This window comes from Thunnus thynnus, chromosome 9, assembly GCF_963924715.1.
Source record: "Thunnus thynnus chromosome 9, fThuThy2.1, whole genome shotgun sequence".
Taxonomy (NCBI): Eukaryota; Metazoa; Chordata; class Actinopteri; order Scombriformes; family Scombridae; genus Thunnus; species Thunnus thynnus.
Genome location: NC_089525.1, coordinates 12,074,922 through 12,097,993, shown reverse-complemented (window position 1 = coordinate 12,097,993; position 23,072 = coordinate 12,074,922). Strand labels below are relative to the sequence as shown.

General features: G+C 42.5%; 2 protein-coding genes across 3 annotated transcripts; one reads left to right on the top strand and one right to left on the bottom strand.

The window, feature by feature from the left end:
* Nucleotides 1-1,476: 1,476 nt before the first annotated feature.
* Nucleotides 1,477-11,389, bottom strand: si:ch73-43g23.1 (mucin-5AC). 2 transcript variants are annotated; one of them, XM_067598881.1, is made up of 2 exons: nt 10,952-11,389; nt 1,477-10,339 (listed from the first exon to the last, which is right to left on the bottom strand). In XM_067598881.1, the coding sequence occupies exon 2, from the start codon at nt 10,258-10,260 to the stop codon at nt 2,008-2,010; it is 8,253 nt and encodes a 2,750-aa protein (XP_067454982.1). In that variant the 5' UTR covers nt 10,261-10,339; nt 10,952-11,389; the 3' UTR covers nt 1,477-2,007. The 2 variants fall into 2 exon arrangements, with proteins under 2 accessions (XP_067454982.1, XP_067454983.1); XM_067598882.1 differs by having other exon boundaries at nt 10,850-10,956.
* A 4,852-nt stretch (nt 11,390-16,241) lies between these two features.
* Nucleotides 16,242-22,988, top strand: rmnd5b (required for meiotic nuclear division 5 homolog B). The gene is made up of 10 exons (XM_067598879.1): nt 16,242-16,384; nt 17,716-17,892; nt 18,073-18,215; nt 18,295-18,432; nt 18,595-18,695; nt 19,078-19,244; nt 19,460-19,625; nt 19,768-19,870; nt 19,974-20,128; nt 20,902-22,988. The coding sequence occupies exons 2-10, from the start codon at nt 17,754-17,756 to the stop codon at nt 20,963-20,965; spliced, it is 1,176 nt and encodes a 391-aa protein (XP_067454980.1). The 5' UTR covers nt 16,242-16,384; nt 17,716-17,753; the 3' UTR covers nt 20,966-22,988.
* The last annotated feature ends 84 nt before the right edge of the window (nt 22,989-23,072 follow it).

The window sequence follows — 23,072 nt, the reverse complement described above, 5'->3', positions numbered from 1 at the left end:
AATAAGGTCTTTATTATGGACATTGGTGCTTATTAAACAAAAAATATATCATGGGAAGTTAATTTTTTTTTTTCAATAAGACATTTGACTCAGTGAATTGAATGCATAAACCGCAGGTTGATAAATTCATCGTTGGAAGTCAGAGTGTCCCCTAAAGGCAGAGAGAGAAAGAGGATGCAGCTAAATGAAATGCTTCTTCCCAAAACTGGTTTCGAAGTAGCAGCTGGTTAAAATTAGAAATGACTTCTTCTTACACACTTAATTACCAAAGTCTCTGTGTCTTTTGTTAAATAAAGTCAGCATGTTTAATGGTCTGATAAAACACTGCATTTTTAACATAATAAATAAAATAAAAAGTTTTTTTCATTTTTTTTTTATCCACGTACATTATTAAAGTGTGTGTGTGTGTGTGTGTGTGTGTGTGTGTGTGTGTGTGTGTGTGTGTGTGTGTGTGTGTGTGTATGTGTGTTTGGACATATTGTTTAATGTGATGCAGTGTGCAAACACCAGGATGAGAGTGGGGGACAGTCTGTGCATGTCTCCCCTATGACACCAGTCTATACAGAGTCACTTAGGATTAGTCTTTATACTCACTAATTTTATTGTCCATTCTAGACAAATCTCTCACTGCCTATTTTTTATGAAAACCACTGACTATATAATATTTGATTATGCATAACAAACTTTTCCTGAAAAATGATGCATTCGATTGCATTGGTTTTCTGAAAAGCATCCAATCTCAAATTAAAAATCTGATTTCACCAATATGTTGTTTAAAACAACAGATCCACTGTGAATACATCTGATATTCAAATTTTCAAGACAGTTAGCAAGAAAGTTACATGACTGTACATTTCCAATACCTGCCAACTTATTTAGGTTAATAAATAACTGCTGGGATAGTGTGAGAGAAAATTCAGTCGCATGCTTATAGTTTATCATTTATTTCTATGTTAATCATTTATGAATGATCATTTGTCTATATATTCATTTAACTAGATGTACTTTTAGAATATGCTTGGTCACTGTAAATGTGAGCCATCTTCTAGTGTAAATGTGTTGTGATCATCATATGCTTTCAGAGAGACTGTGGTCCTTTGTCGAATGGATATATCACGTGTGTTAACACTATAGCCTTTGTTTATTTGAAGAGAGCCCAGAATCTTGTGATGTGTTGTCATAGCAATATGTTTAAAATAATCCTATAGGTTTAACTCATTGGATGATGTGATGCTTGACCAATGGATAAGAGCTTCTTTTGTTTAGTTTCTTATAAAAACCACACCTGATGTGTTTCATCTGAGAGATGCTGAAAGATTCCTGTAATCTTCATATTGTACAATATATTCATTTTTCCAACAACCTGCAAGTGTTGATGTGTTTTATTTAAGGTTCAGAAGAATTTAAGGCAGCTTTCCACCACAGATAGTTAACTTTAGAGAGAAATAAATGAAGGCATTAAAACGTGGCAAAACATATATGTGAAATATTTTATTAGCATTGTTGTTGCAGACATCATGTGCACAAACTCACTCATCCAATATTAGAGAAATACAATAATACAATAATAAATATGAGGTTCTTTCAAAACAGCATTTTCAAGTTTTTTAGATATTTGTTGTTAAAATACACACATCAGTAAATCAGTAAACTTATTGATTTATAGTGCTTGTGCATTAATTGTGAAGTTACAGTATGATGTTCCTACCCTGTATCAAAAATGAAAACCATTTCAATGGATTATTTTAACTTTAGGTATTATTCTTAAGAACACCTCATAGAAAAGTCTTACTCTTGTATCTTTAACTCAAGAATTATATTTCTTATTCTATCAAAGCAGCTCAGCGGACAACAAGCAGCAGCAAATAAACAACAACCAAAGAATTGCTGCCTTTAGTTGCAATGTGAAAACTCAAATAACATTACAGGCTAACATTAGACATCCCCTTTATACACTGTGTATTTAAAACCTAACAGGCTCCAGGAGGGCGGCCTCTATCCTCTATTTCAGGACCTTTTCCCCCCAGTTGGGGGTAGGTTAGGGGGATGTTTGTGGTAATAGTCTGGTGGGGTGGGATTGGGGCTCGCATTCATCCCTGTAGGAACATAATACATACTCTCTAGGTAGCTCTGGTCCAGTGGTGGATGATTCTGGGGCTCTGGCTTGGATCCCTGACCAGAGGAATTCCTGTAGTTGACGCCGGGCCCATTTGGGTGCATTGTTGCTGCAGCAGAGGCCTCAGGGTATCTGGGTGGTTGGGGTTGAGTCTGGGGGTGGGCTGTGGGAGGAGGAGCTGCATAGGGCATGTACTGTGGACCAGGGGCATACATATTGGGGTTGTGGAGAGATGGGTAGGGGGCTGCTGAAGGAGGATACAGACCTGAGTGAGACATTGCTTGCTGGGGGATGAGCACTTCCACATATTGGCCGGTCTCTGGGTCAAACAACATTTTCCTCAGTGGCTGCATAGGCACCTCTATATAAAAATACTTCCCTGTCTCAGGATCCAGGAGCACTCTGCGTGGTGTCTGTCCATAGGCGCTCTCTGAGTACAAACTGGAGGTGTCACCCCCATACTCAGAGCCATAGGATGACCCCAGGGTTTGAGGGCCACACAGGTACTGGGGATCCATAGAAGGAAGGCCAGGAGAGTGGTTGTGGCCAGGATCACTATAGGGAGCCCCAGGCATGCCTGGTGGCTGCTGCTGAGGGGATCTGTGGACAGGGGGCCGCCGGGGGTCAATATGCTGGGGTGGCTGCATGGGGCGGTCAGCAGTGCACGACTGCATGAGTGAAGGGTGGGGAGGGCAGGGAGGAGGCTGATGGAGAGACTGGTACATGGCTGGTGGCTGGCTTGAACTAAGAGGACTTGACTTAGGAGAGCTGGGCTGGAAGCTCATTGGCTGAGGATCAGGTCTGCACTGGTGGGCACGGAGAGCGGGCTGGGTGACGGGGTAAGGTAGCGCCTGGCCGGGGGAGTGTGGAGGGGCTGGAGGGGTGAGGTTGTGGGGGCTGCGGTGATGGTGAGGAGGGGGGAGACCAGGGTGGGAGGGGCAGCCAGTTGTGCAAGAACAAGGAGGAGGTCGGGAGGAGGGTTGATAGCGATTTGATCTCCTGGGGTTCAAATCTGGCAGCAGGAGAGGACTAAAGCTTTCTCTTTCATCGTAGCTTGGTGGGTCATCTGAGGCATAAAAACGCAGGTCATCTGTTCTTTGGGAGCGCTCACTGGACAGTGATCTGCGGTATGGCTGGTGTGTGTATCCTGGCGCTTGTGTTATGGATACAGGAGCAGGTTGTTTTGGACAGTTTGATGTTACCGGCATAGCTTGTTCATGAGGGTATGCTGTCCTGGGATACTGTGGTTGGCTGTTTGGATCGACAACAGCTGACTGGCTTGCCTGTCTGGTTCCCGCAGAGGCAGGTGCAGGGACCTGGTTTGCTGGCGGGTCAGAAACTGGAGCTGGAGCTGAGGTTAAACCTGGGCCAGTGGCTGATGTTTGAGCTGTGGCTAAAGTTGTAGGTCTTTGTGTATATCTAGAGCTCTGAGGCGAGGCCCCTGGCTGTGGCTGCTGACCTCTGTCACTAGATGCCTCTGTGTCAGGTGGTGCGGTTGACTGGTTTGAAAGACTAGAGATGGTGGTTGCTGTTGTTTTGCTTGGTGGAGGTTTGAGGCTGGATACAGCAGACACGGCTAGTTTTCTTGTATAGTTTGATGTTGATGTGTGCTCATTGGAGATCTTTCTGTAGATTGTTGGTGAGGACACTACAATTGTTTGAGACCTCTCCTCACCTTGAGGTTTTGCAGTCGATGTTGTCACCGTTGGTCGCTGTGCTTCATTTGGCATTCCTCCTAAATCTGAAGGTTTGAATTTGCAGCTTGGTTTTGGAGGCACAACTGGCTTTTGCGAATTCTTAGCTATAGATTTTACTTCAATGGTTTGTGGCCTGTTGTTTCCAATGTTGTTTGTTGGCATCTCTTGTTTCTGTGTCTCTTTAGACAAGGACTTAACCTCAATTGGCTGAGGTCTGAATCTCCTTACTGCAGGGGATCTTGGAGGGAAAGTTGGATCCAGCCTTTTCACTGCTTCAAAATCTCCTTGTTCCTTCTGTTTGGTGGGAAGTGGTGCTTGGTCCTGCGTAGTCCTTTGTGGAGAAGCACTTTTTTGCTTTGCTGTGTCCTTCACTGTAGGTTTTATACTAACTACCTCTTCTTCTCTGGTCTTTGTGAGGGTATCTGTGTTGTCGGACACTGCTGAGCGGCCAGACATGGTGGATGAGGAGGAGAATGTTCTTTCTCTATGAGACTCGATACAACCTCCATCTGAGGCCGTGGTGGTCTGAAGGGGGATCTCCAGGCAGTTTACATGTTTACGTGGAGCCCCTTTCCCTCCAACTGCATTCTGGCCATCACCCACCACTGCTCCAATGTCAGCTTGGTAGCCTTTCTCCTTTAACAACATGGAAACTGAGTGGCCACTGCTGCCAGGGGTGCTGCCAGGGGTCGTGGGCCCAGGTGAAGGTGAAGCAGCTGGGGCCTGTGGTGGGGTGGGTTCTTCCTGGGCTGGAGATACAGATGTCTTAGACTTGCTGGATGCATCCCTTATCAACACTACAGCGGTTGACACCTCTCTTTCCTTACTGGGCAGTTTGGGGAGGCTTCCGAGCATGGGAGGTTTTCTGTCGGTTCTAACCACCAAAGGTTTGTCCTCACTGTCTGGCACTTTATATGTTTCTGTTTTAGTCTCTTGTGTTTTTCCCTCCACATTTAAATTGTGTTGACAGGGCTTGGCAATTGCTGCATCCCGTGTTGTGTTGTTCTGTGTCTTTGCAGTTGAGGAATTCTCTTGTTCTCTGCTTGCCTCCGTGACAAGCTTTGGAGAAGCTTGTGGTTTGTCACGTACGTTCTCTGAATCTTTATTGCTATCACTTACAGGTATCACTTTACTTTTGTCTTCTTTCCAGCAAACTGCCTTGTATTCTATTTGCATTGGACAAGACAGAGACTTTCCTTTGCTCTGCAGAGGCAGAGATGAGGTTAGTGGCTTTTCATCTTTCGTCTCCACTTTCTGTTCCTCTTTCCTCCCCTGCATGAACTCCTCTTTCCTTTCCTCCAGCCTCTCCTCCCTCCTTACCTCTTGCGTCATATCCCTCTCCTCATCCTTTATGACCTCTTCCCTCCTTTCCTCTTTTATTTCTTCCTTCCTTTCCTCATTTACATTTTCAACCCTTTCTTCACTTACAGCAGATGGCATTACAACACTGGTTGCCTTGAATGACAGATTATAAGTATTTTTTACAAGCCGCCTGACATCTCTAACTTTGTGTATGGGGACCTTAGCTTTACTATTTCCATTCCCATCTTCTTCCTCTGTTTTCGGATCCACATTGGTCTCTACCCTTTCCTCCTTTTCTCTGAAAGACATATCTGGTGAAGGAGCTTCAAGTTTGTTTTCTGCCTCAGGTGTAAGAGAGACATTGAGGGAAGCTTTCTTTTTCTCCACAGCTTTGAGTGTAATCTCCTGTGTTTTTGACATGTAGGGGCTCTCGTCACCCTGTTGCAGTTGTTTATGGTCCTCTGTGTTTTCACATTCCTGGTCTCTGTGCTTTCTGACGTGCGTGCTACTGACTCCAGTGCCAGAAGGAGCTCCTATGTTCCCGGCAGTGGTATTTGCTGAGTCACCACCCTCCCTTTCCTCCCATGTTTTACTGTCATCTACACGTTGAACTCTAGTTCTGGACTGTTTATTATCAAATGGCACTTTCAGTTCTGATCTCATTTCAGATCTTAACAAGGTTGCATTCCTGCCTTGAGCATCAGCCTCTTCACTGTCAGTCTGTGAAAAATTAACACTTCTGCTGCTGCTGCTTGAACTTGGCCTGTTACTGGATTTCACTCCAAAGCTTTTTGGAGTTGGTCTAGCTTCATCCTTTGGGCTTTGTTCTCCTCTCATAGCAAGACATTCAGATGAAAGACTACAATCTGAGTAAAGAGATGAACTCAGGTTATGTGCATCAGGTTTTGGAGACTCTTTAAGTGGTGCCACTGTACTCTCTATTGGTAGGCTGTTTTCCTCAAAAGTGGGGCTCACTTCTTCTCCCACCTGTTCGTCAGGGTGTTTATCAACACTTTGCATCTTCTTAGACAATACACTCTTGATGAGGCAAGTGGCCATCTTGGTCTTAGTAAATGTTTCATCCAGAGAAGCAGATTTTTGAAATTTTCTTTCGTTTTCTTGATCGGGCTCTAGGCTGTGCTCAGAAAGATAGCATTCTTGCATTGCTGCTGGTGTGCTATGTTGTCTCAGCAATGTCTCTCTGGAGTGACTTTCTAGAGAGGGGCTATCCGCCATCATAGGAACCCCAGGACTGCTATTGTCACTGCTTTCATCCTGTTTCCCTTCAGCATTATTCTTCCTCTTCAGCTGGATCTGTCTCTTTGGCACTCCTCTTCTCACCTTCCTGGAGTCCTCTCTTTCCACAGCCACATCAACGCATTCAAAGCTGCCCATCTCATAGCGCCGCGATGGATCTAGGCCATCCGAATAGTGTGCCGATGGGAGGTCATCATTGTCCGACTTTGGAGCAGAACCCCTTAAGTCAGCATAAGCCAGCCAGGCAGCGTTGACCCCAGCTGGGCTCTCCTGAGTAGATGGCTGAGAGATGTTGGTAGACGACCGGTGGCTGGAGTTGTACATGTCAAGGTAATCTACCTCAGGGCTTGACAGGCTACTGAAAGCCAAGTCTGTAAACCACTTCACCTCATTGTCTGCCTCATCAAACTCACTTCCCATGCTGGAGCTCGAACTTTGGCAGGGCCTGTTTGCGATCACACGAGCACTGTTCTTGTTCTGCAGTGCAGGAAGTTGAGGCCGCCTGCTAGGACCACCACCCTTGGTGTCTTGCTGGGAAGCAAGTCTAAGCAGACTCTGTTGTTGCTGTAGCGGTCTGTTGGCAAGCAAGCTCTCTGAATAGGAATGCACTGCTGGCAGTCCCTGACGGTTCTCTCTGCTTGTGGGAGCTGTACTGCGACTCGCAGACCCTTTTCTATTCCTGGCATTGAATGACAGCTCAACCTGTTTCCCTCTGTAACTGACGTCCCCTTGCCAACCCTCCCCCTTTTCAGGCACCCGCTCCTCCCTCTTTTTCTCTCTCTCCATCTCCCCATCCCTTTGCCTCTCTCTACCTATTTTTCTCTCCTCCTCCAGCTGCATTTCCCTTTCCATCTCCAGTTGCCTTCCTAGCCTGCCCCAGGGGGCCAGGCTATTATTGTCAACAGGGGCGACATCGGGGCTTTCCCTATTTGTCACCACTCTCTTTAAATTACCACTCTGTGAGGATGCTACAACCTGAGGGGGGCTACGACCTCTGTTCTGCCACTGTCTGTATGGCTTTTCAGGGGCGATTATGTGTACAGGTGTAAACCTGGTAAGTGGGGGAGAGGGAGTTCTCCTCCTGTTTACATGGTGGGCCATGTCCTCTGTAAACCTCTCTCTGTTTTCACGTCCAAGTTTGGTTGACAGCTGTTTTCTTGAGTGCTCAGATGTACAGGTTGATTTCAATGAGCTGCTGCTTTCAGAAGTTACTGAATAAGTTGTCAATTGAGGCTGTTGGTTTTCCAATCTCTGCACAGATGAGTTGGATGTAGCCTTGTGGACAGGAGAAATCTGTGGACCCCTTTCCTTACTAGAGAGTAGGAGATTGGGGGAGGGAGACTTGTTTTCAATACAGGGATTATTATAAGGGTCTTGTATCTGAAAAAAGCTGCTGTCAGTATCTTGTTTTTCCTCAGACGACGAAGCTAAACTTGAACTATGCTGAAGGCTTACTTCCTTTGGTGTTACTTCTCTCTCTGTGTTTTGTTGTTTCAGTGAGCTGTCCACTTTTTCCTCAACTAAAACAGGTGAAGTGGTTACAGGTGAATGAACTGCCTCTACGGGTGAACTGCTTTTGATTTCAGCTACAACTGATTCGTCTCCCCTTTCTAACTCAAATGAGGGTGACTCAATGTCTTTTGCCAACTGTGTGGGGAACTGTATTTCTGTAATGTCAAGTGAAGAGGAAACCCCCTTAATCTCAGGTGTATTACAGGGAGGAGGAGTAGGCTGTGAATACTGAGGGTTATACTCTGTGGAAAGGGTTGGTGGTGAATGCTGATTATACCTCTGCTCTGGAGATGGGGCAACAGATGATGGATCTCTACTTCTGTGCTTCTGTGGTGAGGGACTCTGATACTTGTCAGATGAAGGGGTCTGATATCTTGGCTCAGGTGAGGGAGTGTGATGCTCTGGCTGAGGTGAAGGTGTTTGGTACCTCGGTTGATGCAACAGAGTTATTGCAGGCTGTAGGACAGGGCTCGTGAAGCCTGATATATGAGGCGAGCCTCGTGGTGTGCCCGTGGACTCTGCTATACTGCTCTGCACACTGTCTCTGCTTGGGGTAGGGCTCCTTGCTTGAGGGGACACACGTGTCCTATCAGGCTCAGGGGTGGAGGGACAATGGAGCTCAGGGAATGGGGGAGTGTCCCGGTCCTCGGGCTGAACAACAGAATAAGAAATCCCTGTGATATGAGGGGACGAAGTGAGGCTTCTTGATGAGGCAGATTCAATGTGAGGATTTAGGAGAGGAGAGTCTGGTATTGGCTCCACTTCAGAAACCAGCTCTCTCCTGCTGATCTCAGGTGAGGATGCTGTAATCCTGATTTCAGGTGAGGGAGCAGTATGTCTGTGCTCTATGGGAGAACAGTTACTCCTAATTTCAGGTGGTGGAGATGAAGTACAGCTCACCACAGGAGAAGACACCTGGGTACTGGTTTCAGAGGGCGTTGAAATGTGTCTTACTTTAGGCAAGGGGCCAGGAGAGGGAGAGGTAGCACTTAGCAGGCCAGGTGAAGCAGCTGTGTGTTTAAATTCAGGAGAGACGCTACCCTCCCTAAACTCAGGAGATGGAACTAATGAAATCACAGGTGAAGGAGGTGTGTATCGAGGGGCAGGTGTTGAAGCAGTACTGCTAGGTTCAGCTGGTAATCCTGTGTCTTGATTCTCAGGGGTGGTTGTGGTATCTCCTCCAGCTGTGTCAGGATCTGAAATCAACTCAGGTGTGTGGGGGGAATCTTCTATATCAGGCGTGGAGCCTCTGCTGAAAAGATCAGGCAAGGAGACCCTTCCTCTCAGCTCAGGGAAAGGAGATGACGCTTGAGTATCAGGGGAGGAGGACCTGTTGTTCAGCTCAGGAGAGACCAATGTTTCTCTTGACTGGGATGATAACTCTGTACAACTGGGTGAAAGCAAATGAGATGAAAGGTTGGCTCTAGATTCAAAGGTTGGTGATATCGAATCTAGAGAAAGATCTTTAGATGTGGGCCTAGGTGAGGGACTGTAGGTTTGATTAAAGTTGCTGATAGTTGGCACGGGTGAGACTTGTGCTCCTCTGGACTCAGGTAAAGACTGGGTGTTCACTGATTCAGAGGAAGATGAGCTGGCACAGTTTCTAGTCTCAGGGGAAGGACTTTGAGTTAAATGTGAGGGGCTTCTATGTCTGTCTTTGATTGTAGGAGTGATTCTCCTTGGTTCAGCTTCCGAACAAGCTTGTCTTAGACCAGGTGATGAGGGCGAACGTCTTGTTTCAACTGGGGATGAAGACAAGGATGACACTCTCCCCTCTGGACTGAGGGTAGAGGAGTTGTTATGTCCAGGAGAGGGTGTCCTTTCACTACGATCAGCGTTGAGGACTTCAGATGATGGGCTAGCTGCACTAAGCTGAGGTACTGGTGATTTGTTTTTTGATTCTAAATTTGGGCTACTATCCTTAGAAAGTTCTGGATGCCCTGAGCTCAGGCCCTCTCCCTCTGATTGCCTCCTCTCTGAAGACTCGCTCTGCAACGTGGGGCTGTAAAGCCTTTCTGTTGTGTCTTCAAAACCCTCCTCTCCTTCACTGGAGCCCTGGGCGCTGTGGTAAGAGCCTGATGACTCGTTCAGATCATCCACCAGGGGTGATGCAGCAGCTGTCCCGTCCACCCCCCTCTGGGAAGGGACAAAGGCCCCTACAGCAGGGCTGCTTGAGTGGGAGGGTGACTCACAGTCGTCCCCAAAAATGTCACACAGGCAGGTGGTCTCAGAGATGACACTGCGCTGACTAGGAACGTTGATGATATCGAATATTTCAACGTGGTTGGGGGTGCCGTCACGATGGCACAGAGAAAAGTTGCGGGGCGCACTGCGCAGGAAGGAGTAGCTGTCCCCCTGGAGAGTCCAGCTGTCCATCGCTAGTTTACAAGCTCCAAATTCTCACTTTGGCCAGTCCAGTCTGTTCTTCTAGTCTGCTCTGGGCTCTGTTCCTGGACTGGAAACAAGATATGGTCACGTGGATTGTGTGTAGCTCATTCATTTATATCACCAGTAACATTTCATGAGTATCATTGAGAGGCAAAAGCGTATTAATAGAAAATATAGAGGCTAAAGCATACATTTTTCTGTTTTGTTGATTTGCCAACAGCAAATTTATCTTTTAAATCTCAAATGTTTTGAGAAAACCTACAGTACAATAAGATATTGTAAACCTCCATTTAGGCTGGGAGCATAAATGTAACTCCATCATTATGCCTTAAAAAGCACTAGCAAGCAACTTGAAAGTAACACAACAAAATATACATAAATATGAAACATTCACTTAAAGTTGACAGAAAATGTTTGGTTGCATTCCAGAAATTTGGTGTCTGAACGTGTAGCTCACAAGTTTTCATCAACACATTACATATGAAGTGCAGCTTATTTTGAATTAAAAGACTGACAATTATTAGATTTAGATATATGGAATGTGACAATATTTAGATTAGCTCTGCCAAATACATACCCTTTATCTAAACTTCCCATATTGCCTTGCTGTAGGACTGACAAGAGAAAGAGCGCCCACTCCCAGTACGAGGAGAAAAATACAGAATGATTGGTACTGTACCTTTGGCCAATGATGAGGCTTTCCCAAGGGCATTAAGTTCCCTTGTGTTGCAATATCTGCCCCTCATCCAGCAAACTGTCTCATAAATCCACAGTACACGCCAAGCCTATAAGAACTCCCGAATCCAGGACGAGCAGCTCTGTACAGCTCAGTCTGGCAGAGCCACACTGGCTAGACAACTTCAGAATATCGAAGGCACTGCCATGTATCAGACTTGAACAGAAAAAGTAAAGAGGGGTATCTCACTCAGACACATTACATCCTCTAATGCTCCCATCTCTATTTCTGCCCCTCCCCTCTGACCTGGCCTCGGGGAAAGCGCTTACTGAGTCTAACCTGGATCTTTTTTCTTCTCCAGGATGAGCTTTGGTTGGGCATTGGCTTTCCTGTGAGAGCTGAGTTGGGGTGCAGTGCAGGGGTTGGGTGAGTTTATAGTTAGCAGCAGGTGCTGATCCGGCCAGGACGAACGAGTGCGCCTGGAATCTGACACTTAGAGCCAGCTCAGTCACAGGGCTCCTCTATATATAGACCCATACTATCAGGGCCAGATAGCCATAGCTTTAGCTGTTTGCCTGGGCACGCTGGAGGAAAGAATGGGGTAAACAGAGCTCATTGTAAAGCCCACACATTGTCCACTTGACTACTATTTATGAGGTTATACTTAACATTCAAGTTGTAGTTAATGTATGTTTGTATGTGCGTGGGTGTGTACGTGAGTGTGTGTGCACGCATGCTAAGGTCTAGCTGGGGGACAACAGGTCAAAGGTTGATGCATACCATCCGACTTTGACAGCTCACATGCAGAACTCTTCTGCGCTGCATGTTCACTAACAACACTTGCATAACATCAGTAAGGCGTACTCACATGTTCTAACTCACGTTTTTCTGTTAATGCCAGGATATTTTATGTTACAGGACTATAGCCAATAAGGATTTCTTATATTTATTCACATTTAGTCTTATGGATTGTATGATAACACTAAGTGTTCCATTAAAATGACCAAACAAAAGGGACTGTGCATTTTATTGTATGTATTACTGTTGCTATGGGAGCAGTACCTTCTGAGTCACATGAGGATGCCTGGGCGTGTTTGATGGTAGTGAGTTTGGATAAGCCCTCTGTCCCTATCCTAATACCTCAAGAGATTACCGTTCATTCTCAGTCATTAAGTCATACGAGGCAAGCCAATGGAAAATCTTTGATTGCAGCCCTGACTGAATGTTGCACATAAGGCTTTGACTGAGGGTATATCATATCTGGAGTATCAAGGGGTTGAAAGATCTCACTCAACACTGGAAAGTCAACAAGCTATTTTATGTATGGCATTATACATATGTTATTCGGTCCACTCCTCTCTCTGAAGTGTTATACATTGCCACAAGAGCACACATTTTAGTGTGGCTTGCCAAAATTGGAGCCAAGTCCTTGACCTTTGTTGAGTTAGAGCAATATGGCTTCACTCACAGAGCTATACAATAGCTGTACATCGTTTTTCCACCAATAATTCTGTATAAATCCATTAGCGTTTATAGACTAGTGTTTATAGTCTCCAGATCCCCTTTCAGAAATACCCTGTTCATATTTCACCGGATGCTTGAGCAGCATGACCTACATCATCCGTTTAAATTCTTAACAGGTACTAAAGAGGGGATGGATGATATGGTTTGAACTCATACAGTAAACTGCAATACACCATTTCATTATGTGTTATAAATACATACATATATCACTTGGGAAATATGGAATAAAACTATAAAACAGTAAATTTGAAAAAGCTTGGAGAGGACAACATGCATGTATGAATATGTATATGATTGTGTGCTGGTTTTGAGATAGCGTGAACCAAAGTGCACAGAAGTGCTGATAAATTTTACCCTCTGTGGTTATGGCAGCACAGCAGACTGGAGGAGGACTCAGAAGGAAAGAATGATGAGCACCTCAGCAATGGCGAGCTTTAGTCCACATCACTGATAGATTAGTCACACCAGCCTGCTCAAGTCCACAGACCTCACCTACTCTCACCCTCCTCAGCAATGCAACACACCAATAAGCCATGCGTAAACAATCAGCTGCGTGGGCATCTATAAGCAGACAAATGAGGTCAGTGGTTGGTAGGTGAGAGACAGACTGTGGTGTGTGTTTTTAACCCCCACAGCGCCAGGGTGGTTTTTCCCAGGGTGACTTTGGGTTGCGCCTGACACAGATAAGACCCACAATGAGGTTAACCCCATGGGAAGACGTTCTGGGGTAAGCTGAAAGAGGCTTATTTCAGTCAGTAAAGACTGGTAGTGAGTCTGTGTCTGTTGGGAAAAGGGAGGTTCTGTCATGCTTATGGCTTCAAAAACCTAAGTACCGATTTACAGATTGTGTACACAAAGCGAAACACCTTCTGAGTTTTTGCTTATTAATTCTCAAATTACCGCCACTGAAGTACACATTCTATGTATTGTATTTTCACTTTATTTTATCTTATGTTTAGTGATATTATCAAAAATGTACATTTACATGTTTTTATGTTCATTTTATGTCTTTTTTTGATATGAAGCACTTGGTGCATGTAACTTCTTTTGTTGTAAAGCACTTTGAGTTGCATTTTTGTAGGAAAGGTGCTATACAAATAAAGTTATTATCATGATTATTAAATGCATAATAACCTTCCAAATCAAAGTACTTGGCACAGAGGCTGATGCTCCGTGTGCACATATTGAGCAAATGTCAAATATTGTCTAGCACAGCATTTCCTTATATATGAAGATAAATAAACATGACTTACTTTTTTTAAAATTAATTACAGCTAATTTCTCTGCCAGGGTTCTATCTGAGGGATATGATGCTAAAGAAGGGTCCAGTCTCATGATGGTTTAGTCTATTTAAGTAGGACAAACAGTAAGAATATAAACATAAGATCACATTTCAAATCTATCTTTTTTGAACTGACCTAGTTGCTCTTTTAGGATGTAATTAACTCTGCATGGCCAAGCTTTATACCAGCCACATTTCTAATATTAGCTATACTTATTTTTTAAAATTCAAAATTAAATGGATAATTTTGAGGTACTTAAATTGAATACTTCTATTTTATGCTACTTTATAATTTTACCCCTCTACATCTCAGAGGGAAATATTATAATTTTTATACCAACATATATATTTGACAACACTTACACTACTCTGCAGACTTAACATACAGAACATAAGATCGGCTCAATAAATATGATGTATTGTTACAATTAAAACTATCAGAAGATATAGAATAGTTATAATTAGCTCTATTTGACCTGCTATGACAGTAAAATATTGGTATCTTGTGCCAACCTTTAAAGGATGAGTTGTGACAGCCTCAAAGCTCCAGTGTGCCAGAGAGAAATCTGATTAAAATGAAAATCATTTGGAAGACTCATGTAAGTGTTTAGGGCAATGAGGAAGCTGACATATTAGCCAAGCAATCGTTAAAATCACAGACAATCAATATAGAAATTCCTTTAAGTAAGGCTGAGGTCAAAACTCTTATCAAGGTGCAAATGCATAAAGTCTGACAAGAATATTGGGACATCAATGACACTGGAAGACATGTTATAGTATTCAAAACTGTGCTAGGTATGAATGAAACTCAGGTAGGAACCAAAAGGAGGAAAACGGACTATATCAAACACTTTACAGGATAGGTAAGCACCAAACTGGATCATGCACTCAATGTAATGAACCAGAAACAGTTAAACATGACTATATTTGACTGTAACAGTTACAATATGCAATGAAGGGACCTAATAGCAGCACTAAAGGAGCCAATACCTTGATCTTACCTTTGGGAATCTGTTAGGAAGAGCCTCATGGAAATCAGAATCAGAATCTGTTTATTAGCTAAGTATGCAAGTATTCTACAGACGCAACATAGAAGAATAAAAATAGAACAAATGTCAGGTTTCAATAATGATGAAATAAACAAAGTAGTACTAAAATTAAATGAAAAATTCAAAATTTAAAATCTGTTTACAGAATGGAATAGTAATAGTTTTATGGGATGTAAAACTTTAAATGAAATATTGACTGGACAAAGGAAATATGGACCTGCTATGGACCAAGAAATGGTGACAAGTGCAAAAATTAAATGTGACATGCAATAAATAATTCATTGATGTAACAGTGGAGGCTGAATTCAATGTACAATGTGAAATGTTAAGTCCACTTTGATGTAATATAAGAAAGTAACCAGTGCAGGGGTTAAATGAGGGATATGAAATGTAAAGTTTGATAACTTTACAACAGAGTAACAGGAAAGCTGCTGGTGGAGGTTTTTATGGATGGAAAGTGATAGTATTTTGATTAGGTACCTAAAAGAAACCGGTATAGTAAAGAGAATTTAGGTTTTTCTTTGTTTTGTTTTGTTTATTTTGTCTCTTGTTGTCTGCCTATCTTACCTTTCCTACCTTTCCCTGGCTGTTGGTGGCATTTCCAGAGTTTTTGGATCTGGTTCCTCATCCTGCAGGAGTTCCAGCCTCACCTCCTGTCTCTCTCTCTTCTTCCTGTGTGAATGACGTCCTGTCTCTCTCTCTCTCTCTCCTGCATGAATGACGTCCTGTCACTCTCTCTCTCTCTCCTGTGTGAATGACGTCCTGTCTCTCTCTCTCTCTCTCTCTTGTGTGCATGATGTCTTGTCTCTCTCTCCTCTGTGAATGATGTCCTGTTTCTCTTTCTCTCCTGTGTCAGTGATGTCCTGTCTCTCTCTCCTTTGTGCATGATGCCCTGTCTCTCTCTCTCCTGTATGCTTGTGTAGTCTGTCCTCCTCCAAGGTCTCCATGGGGACAGAGGTCGCATCACTCAGGTCCTATTGCTAGAAGCTGTTCTGCGTCCTATTGATTACATTCTTCATATATGTTATAAATCCATTATAATTTTGTCGGCCTGTTTGTCCATGTTGCATTTCTGTAATTTGTGTTCTATTCTGTACACACAACATTTATTGCATATCTGTCTGTCCTGGGAGGGGGATCCCTCCACTGTTGCTCTTCCTGAGGTTTATTCCATTTTTTCCCTCGTTAAAAGGTTTTTTAGGGATTTTTTCTTTATTCAACTCGAGGGTCTTAGGACAAAGGATGTTGTATTACTGTACAGACTGCAAAGCCCCCTGATGCAAATTTGTGATTTGTGATATTGGGCTTTAATGACATTGACTTGACTATCTACTATTCCACATTCCAGTCCAGGAGGTGGCGGTAATGCGCCTACAAGCTGGTTTCCACCCGCCAATAAAACCTAAAGAAGAAGATTTAGCTGTTAGCCTTTGATGTCGCAGAAAAAAGACTTTATTGTAAAGTGCTCCGTAAACGCAGCATGCGACACAGGAAGACCCGCATGCGCAGTACGACTGCTGGTGAAGTGTTGCCATAACAGGCAAGTGGCTAACGCTAATGTTTGCTAACTAATTAAGATAGGTGAGTGGTTTTATATTTAAACTTATCTCAGAAAATTCAGTTAAACAGCGACATATACTTTAAGTGTTGGAAAAAATACAAAATAACGACAATAAGGTGAGTTGTCATCCTGTACTGAAATTATTTGGGCCTTGTCAGTCAGCAGCTGGCTAACATAAACTAACGTTAGCTAACTAGCTGTTAGCAATGGCGAGCTTTTGTAGCTATCCACAGACTGTGATACCGTTTGTTTATGTTAGTTTTTCTACATGACCGTGACAAACATACATACACGGTTAACTGTTCCTGGCGCTTTATATGTTTCATTGTGCCGGATCAATAACTACAAAATATGACAATCGAAGTGTAGCTTACGGTAATGTTTGTTAGCTTTGTGTTAACGTTAGGTGGACATTTTCTGTATTCAGCTTACAAGCGGTCAGTTAAAGCAAAACGATGGGTATCAACAGTGTACACATCCTTTTATAAGAAAGAAGTAACGTCTGAAAGCAAAATAGCTACTCAACCATTATCACCGATCGGTATTTTCTTTGTTACTTGATGATTAAATTATACTTTAGTTGAAACGCTAGCGGCGACTAAGGTTAGTAAACACCAGGCCGCAGAGCTCACAGTCTGCCTTTAATACTGTTGAGGCCTTGCTAGTTGTCAGCAGTGTTTCAACAGGCCAAACTTTTGATCGGGACAGCATTTGCTTTTCTCGTCTTGTTCAAAGAGGAACGCCTACCAGCTGTCAAATGTCATGTAAACCTTCATTGTACCACAAGCTTTGGCTGACTTGTTCTAGAGGCAGCTGTGTGACAAAGAGGTGGATGACAAAACTGTATCAATATTGTCAATTATACTGCAGGCAACTGGACACTGAAATCATGGAGTGAGATCCAAAATCCAAATACCTAGAACTTTCTTTTGTGTTAAACCCATTATAGCACTATTTGTGCCATCTCACAACTGCAAACTACACGTGGGCCCTGACAATGTAAACAATAACATTTGTGACTAATAAATAGACCAGGCCAATATATGAAACAGTGTTAGCTGATGAGTCAAAAGAAATTGCAGTTCATTTTTTTAAACTGTGTCCTGCTCAGTGCATATCACGATCACAGTTCTTTAAAAACAAATTTAATAGATCATGAGGATGAAAATTATTTTTATGTTGTATATTCATTTAAAAAAAAAGATATATCATTATTGATTTCTCTTTTTTTTTTTAAAGCTCTTAAATATCTGTAGTCGCCCCCCCAAAAAAATCCAGCTTTATTTGGACTGCATTAATAATTAACTGGCTTTGACCTGTATTTTTTTTCTGATTTTTCCCTTTGATCCAGGTGTTGCTGTTGTGTGTGTGAGTGTTCCAGTCCGAATCATGGAACAGTGTGCGTGTGTGGAGCGGGAGCTGGAGAAAGTGCTCCATCGCTTTGTAATGTACGGCCACCAGTCTGAAGAGAGGCTTGACGAGCTCCTGCGCAGTGTCTGTGAGATCCGAGGACAGCTAGTCGCATTTGGTAAGAGAAATGTATTATATATTATCGTAGGTTATACTTACTGTTGTGATCATTTTAATTTATTGATCCCATCAGAAATGAAAGCAGTACTTTGTTCTATATGCTTAATCAGTGCTCTATCGTATCTAATCGCACACATTATTGTAGACATGCACAGTGAAAACTTTTTATCTTTTGCAGGTGTACAAGATGCAGACTTATCAGTCCTATCTCAGACTATGGCCCAGTGTTGTAAGAATATTAAAGAAACAGTGCAGATGCTAGCCTCCCGACATAAGGACATCCATGGCAGTGTGTCAAAAGTGGGCAAAGCCATTGACAGGGTAAGAACTGGCTGCAACTTTCTGTGGCATTGTCCATTTGGCATATTAGCTACTTCACCTCCGGTTTGCTTCTCTGCAGAATTTTGATGCAGAGATCAGTGCTGTGGTGGCAGAGACGGTGTGGGACACCGCAGAGAGACAGAAATACCTGAGTGAAACCATTGTGGAGCACCTGTACAGGCAAGGGATGCTCAGTGTTGCAGAGGATTTGTGTCAGGTAAACAACTGTGAAACCTTCATTTGGACCTGAATGGCTTTGAGATAACTCTTTCTGAAATTTATAAATGTAAATCTAGTGCAACATTAATATTATAATTTTTGTCAAGATAATATTGGGAATAACTTTTAGTAACTCAAAATACCCACATCTGTTTTCTAGGAGTCTGGTGTAGTTATAGATATGAGTATGAAGCAGCCTTTCCTGGAGCTGAACAGGATCCTCGAAGCTCTGAGGATGCAGGACCTCAGACCGGCACTAGAGTATGTTTTCTTTTCTCTTTTTACTGTTTTCTGCATCTGCTCATTCATCATCTTGTGAAGAGAATAAACTGACTTGACTATTTCCACCCATTGGTGGAGATAGAAAATAGACAGAAAGACATTTCAGCCATTTTAAGTTCAAATTTACTTCCTCAAGAAAGTAGAAGAAACTTTAATACAATGAAACAGTAAAAATGCCGTACAAGAAAATGTTTTTTTATGGTTGAAAAAATTTTACCATGTCTCTACTTTACGCTTTAGAAATGTTCAGATTAGTGGTCCTATGATCATGACAGCGGTGTCGCTTTTGAACACATTCTGATGAAGAACTCCTGGGCTGTTCATCGCTGGAATTTACTTGACTGTGTCTGTACCTTTTTAGGTGGGCGGTGACAAATCGGCAGCGCCTTTTGGACCTGAACAGCAGTTTAGAGTTCAAGTTGCACCGCTTGTACTTCATCAGCCTGCTCAGCGGGGGAATTGGCAACCAAATGGAGGCCCTGCAGTATGCCAGGCATTTCCAGCCTTTCGCCTCTCAGCACCAGAGAGGTAGGCAGTGGCATCTTTGTGACATTCCTGACACAAACTCACCAAGATGCTTAACTTGAGTCATGTTTCACTGTTTATTTAAACTTACAAGTATTTACCCTTGAAAGACAGTGTTCTTGAGGTAAACACATGAATATTATTTTGAGATCTACCTCTTAATATCTGTTGTTTGTTTTTTTGTTATTTTTCACCCCTGTACATTTTTGTCCCTGCAGATATCCAGATCCTGATGGGCAGTCTGGTTTACCTGCGTCACGGCATTGAGAACTCTCCGTACCGTAGTCTGCTGGAGACAAATCAGTGGGCTGAAATCTGTAACATCTTCACCAGAGATGCCTGTGCTTTACTGGGCCTCTCTGTGGAGTCTCCACTCAGTGTTAGGTTAGAAAACCTTGAACAACATCCAATACCTCATGTCCGACTTCCTTTAAAATCTTTACATTTATACTTAAGTTCAGTGCTAAAAATATTTTTGATCATTTTAATTTTTTTTCTGTTGTCTTATGTTTGTGTTTTTCCCCAGCTTTGCATCAGGCTGTATGGCTTTGCCTGTGTTGATGAACATCAAGCAGGTGATAGAGCAGAGACAGTGCAGTGGAGTCTGGACGCACAAGGACGAGCTGCCTGTGAGTCTCTTTAGTCTTTAAATTCTCCAAATGCATTGATCTTTTTTTTTTCTTCATTCTCTCTCACCTTTCAGTTGATTCACATCCCGTCTTTTATTTATAGATTGAAATTGACCTGGGCAAGAAGTGCTGGTACCACTCTGTGTTCGCCTGCCCGATCCTGCGGCAGCAAACCTCAGAGAGCAACCCTCCCATGAAGCTCATCTGTGGCCACGTCATCTCCAGAGACGCCCTCAACAAACTGACCAACGCTGGGAAGTAAGTCAGCCATGCACAGGGATGTAAACTTTTCACCTTTCAGTGAAAATCGCTGTTTTTAATCAAAATTGGGTCATTTGTGTGATTTGTGGTTTTGAAATCTGGGGGGAGGGCGGGGTGCTGAGCACAATTCAGGACAGACTCAGCAGCCAGACATTTCTCTGTTTAGGAGAGACTGAGACTGTCACGTGTTGGACTATGGCATGAAGTTCCAATGCTAATAGACACAGGGTGTCTGATTCAAAATGTCTCTCTCTGTCTGTCTCTCTCTCTTCCTGTCTCTCAAATTCAGATTTAAAATTTAAAATTCAAATTTACTTTATTGGCATGAATGTCACAACAACAATATTGCTAAAGCACCAAGAGTCAATGAAACAAAATAACATTAACATAACATTAGGATTGATATATATTAATTATATAGTATATCTATGTATTTTTATATATATATATGTGTGTGTGTGTGTGTGTGTGTGTGTGTGTGTGTGTGTATATATATATATATATATATACACACACACACACACACACACACACACACAACAAGTTTATTATAAGACCAATGTGTTTCAACATGTGGCCATGTGGACCCCAATGAAGACCACAAGTTATGTTGATCTGACAATAAAGTTGGTTTAGAAAATGGATAGCTGTTGAATAAATTATGAAGCACTTATAGCTAATAGGCTGAAACAACAGATATCGTCTGTTAAACTAACAAACCACACATTGTAACTTCTTTCCCTCCTCACCTCTCTTTGTCTCATTTCCAGGTTGAAATGCCCGTACTGCCCCATGGAGCAGAATCCGTCACATGCCAAGCAGATCTACTTTTGATACCACACACTCTCCTCATGAGTAAGGATGAAGTTACCCTGGAGCTCTTTGCGTTTCCAGGACCATTTGCTCTGGCCCTTTTCCTCAGTCCCTGGCCCTTGGCCTGTTGTTGTAAGCATTAAGGTTTTATCCCAGTGCTCCTCTGGACAGCCTTGGCCATCCCGCAATCCACCTCGGACCCTCCAACTTTACGTAGTATACAGAGTCCAGCGGGGATGGTCCAACTACAACCCGTAGTTGCGTGAGGAGTCTGTCAGTTTATGAGAAACATCCTCACGAAGAAGCACCTCTGAAAAAGGATCATTCATTGAAACTCATTTGCAAATGCCTGCAGAGTTATAGGCTTATCTTTTTAAAGTATGTAATACTTTATAGTGTTTGTTTCCTCGGCTTTATTGACTGTTTGAGTTGGCTTACGAATGACTGCTTCTTTTTGTTCTTTTTCCTTTTTTTTTTGACAGAAGCAGTTGAATGAATGATTATGGATGGGTGTAGAGTGTGGGTAAATGATATAGATAGGCAGTTTCAGATTTCAGGATGATAATAAACTATTCTATTATACATGAGAAAGGTATGTTCAGTAACAAAGTGTGCTGAAGGTTTATTATTTGCTGGTGAAGGGAACTGTGGAGGTCTGTCTTGAATCGAACTCTGATTGTGACCCATTACTCCTCCATAATGTAATAAAGGCCTCACGTAGCTTGAAAGTCACTGTTGGGCTGATGTATCCGTTTTGATCAGTACAACAATTAACTCATCAATGGTGGAACAGCTTTTTTTTTTTTCTTTTTTTTTTTTTTGTGACTGACTGCACCAGCAAGATTTTCCTCATTATAGAAGCCATTTGTCTTGTTCTATGTATGTATTTAACAAACACAACAAAAAGGAAAACAAAAAATATATACTACTGTGAAATGTGCTTTGTTTCTATTTTTCATTGCAACCGCCAGACAGGCTCATGTAAAATAGTAAATTAAACTGAACAGCAACATATTCGACACTACTGCGTAAAACTTTCCGAACTAAACGACTCGACAGAAGAAAAAAATAAAACATCACGATTGTGCCATCACTCACTCTGCCCCGCATTGTGTATCCTAAAGCTTGCACGCCATGTGATTTGGAGATGTAAAAGTGGTGTGATGGTAGCTGTATGGTCTGACTGTAGGCTTGTGATTCAGCTTTACTCGTTGTGGGTGGGGAAGTCCTCTGATCATTGTGGCTGTTGTTTAATATATACTTAGAAAATGCCTCTGCTGCATAGGTTTGGCTTTTATTTGAGATGGAGTCAGAATAGAAACCTTGAAATCCATACATTTCCTCAGGGCTCATTGTAACCGTACATACCACACTTTGCAGTTAATATTAAAGTTATACATTTATATATAAAGAGTCTTGAACAAAGATTACAGATATTTCACTATTGATTCTGAGGCTGGTAGTTTGGGTGTTTTTGGAGTTTGTATATATTACTCAACCGGTGATGTTTCAGCTTACACTTGGGGAAAGTGGCGTGCCACAAAGTCCAAGACATTTTGGATGTGTGTTGATGCTTCATACTAATAGTGCAAGTTCCCGGTGTCCTCTTGAAAAACGGTGATGTCACCTCACGGTCGGTGAGGCTAATTTGTTCAGCAAGCACTGCACCAGCATAGCTCACACTGACAATGCAACATAACCCTCAGTTTAAAGACAAAATTTACGATAAACTTTTTTTTTATTATTATCTTGGTTTCATTTGGAATGGATTAAAGCACATGTTTTGTGTGGAATTTCACTGAATTCCGCCATTTTTTTTTTCTTTCTTTGGTTGACAATCATTCATCGCTTCTTTGAGTGTTCCTTCAGATAGACTGCTAGTGCTCCGTTCTTCTGTCGTATTAATTTTGTTGAATGTTTGCTTTTTGTGTGTTATGCAACTTTTATTGTAAATATTTATCCTCTAACATGTTTCATATACTTGCATCTGAAATTAAAAATAAAAATTTATACTCCAAATCAGTTATGGAGGCTTGCAATGGCATTTGGTGGTGGACTGCTCCTATACTTAATCCACTGTACATCTCATCTGATTATATTTCTACAGCTGCTCAGTCCTCCTTTTATT

Coding starts and splice junctions, on each gene's coding strand:
- si:ch73-43g23.1 (XM_067598881.1), bottom strand. CDS start 10,260: ATGGACAGCTGGACTCTCCAGGGGGACAGCTACTCCTTCCTGCGCAGT.
- rmnd5b (XM_067598879.1), top strand. CDS start 17,754: ATGGAACAGTGTGCGTGTGTGGAGCGGGAGCTGGAGAAAGTGCTCCAT. Junction 19,626..19,767: donor GAGTCTCCACTCAGTGTTAG/GTTAGAAAACCT, acceptor GTTTTTCCCCAG/CTTTGCATCAGGCTGTATGG. Junction 20,129..20,901: donor AAACTGACCAACGCTGGGAA/GTAAGTCAGCCA, acceptor TCTCATTTCCAG/GTTGAAATGCCCGTACTGCC.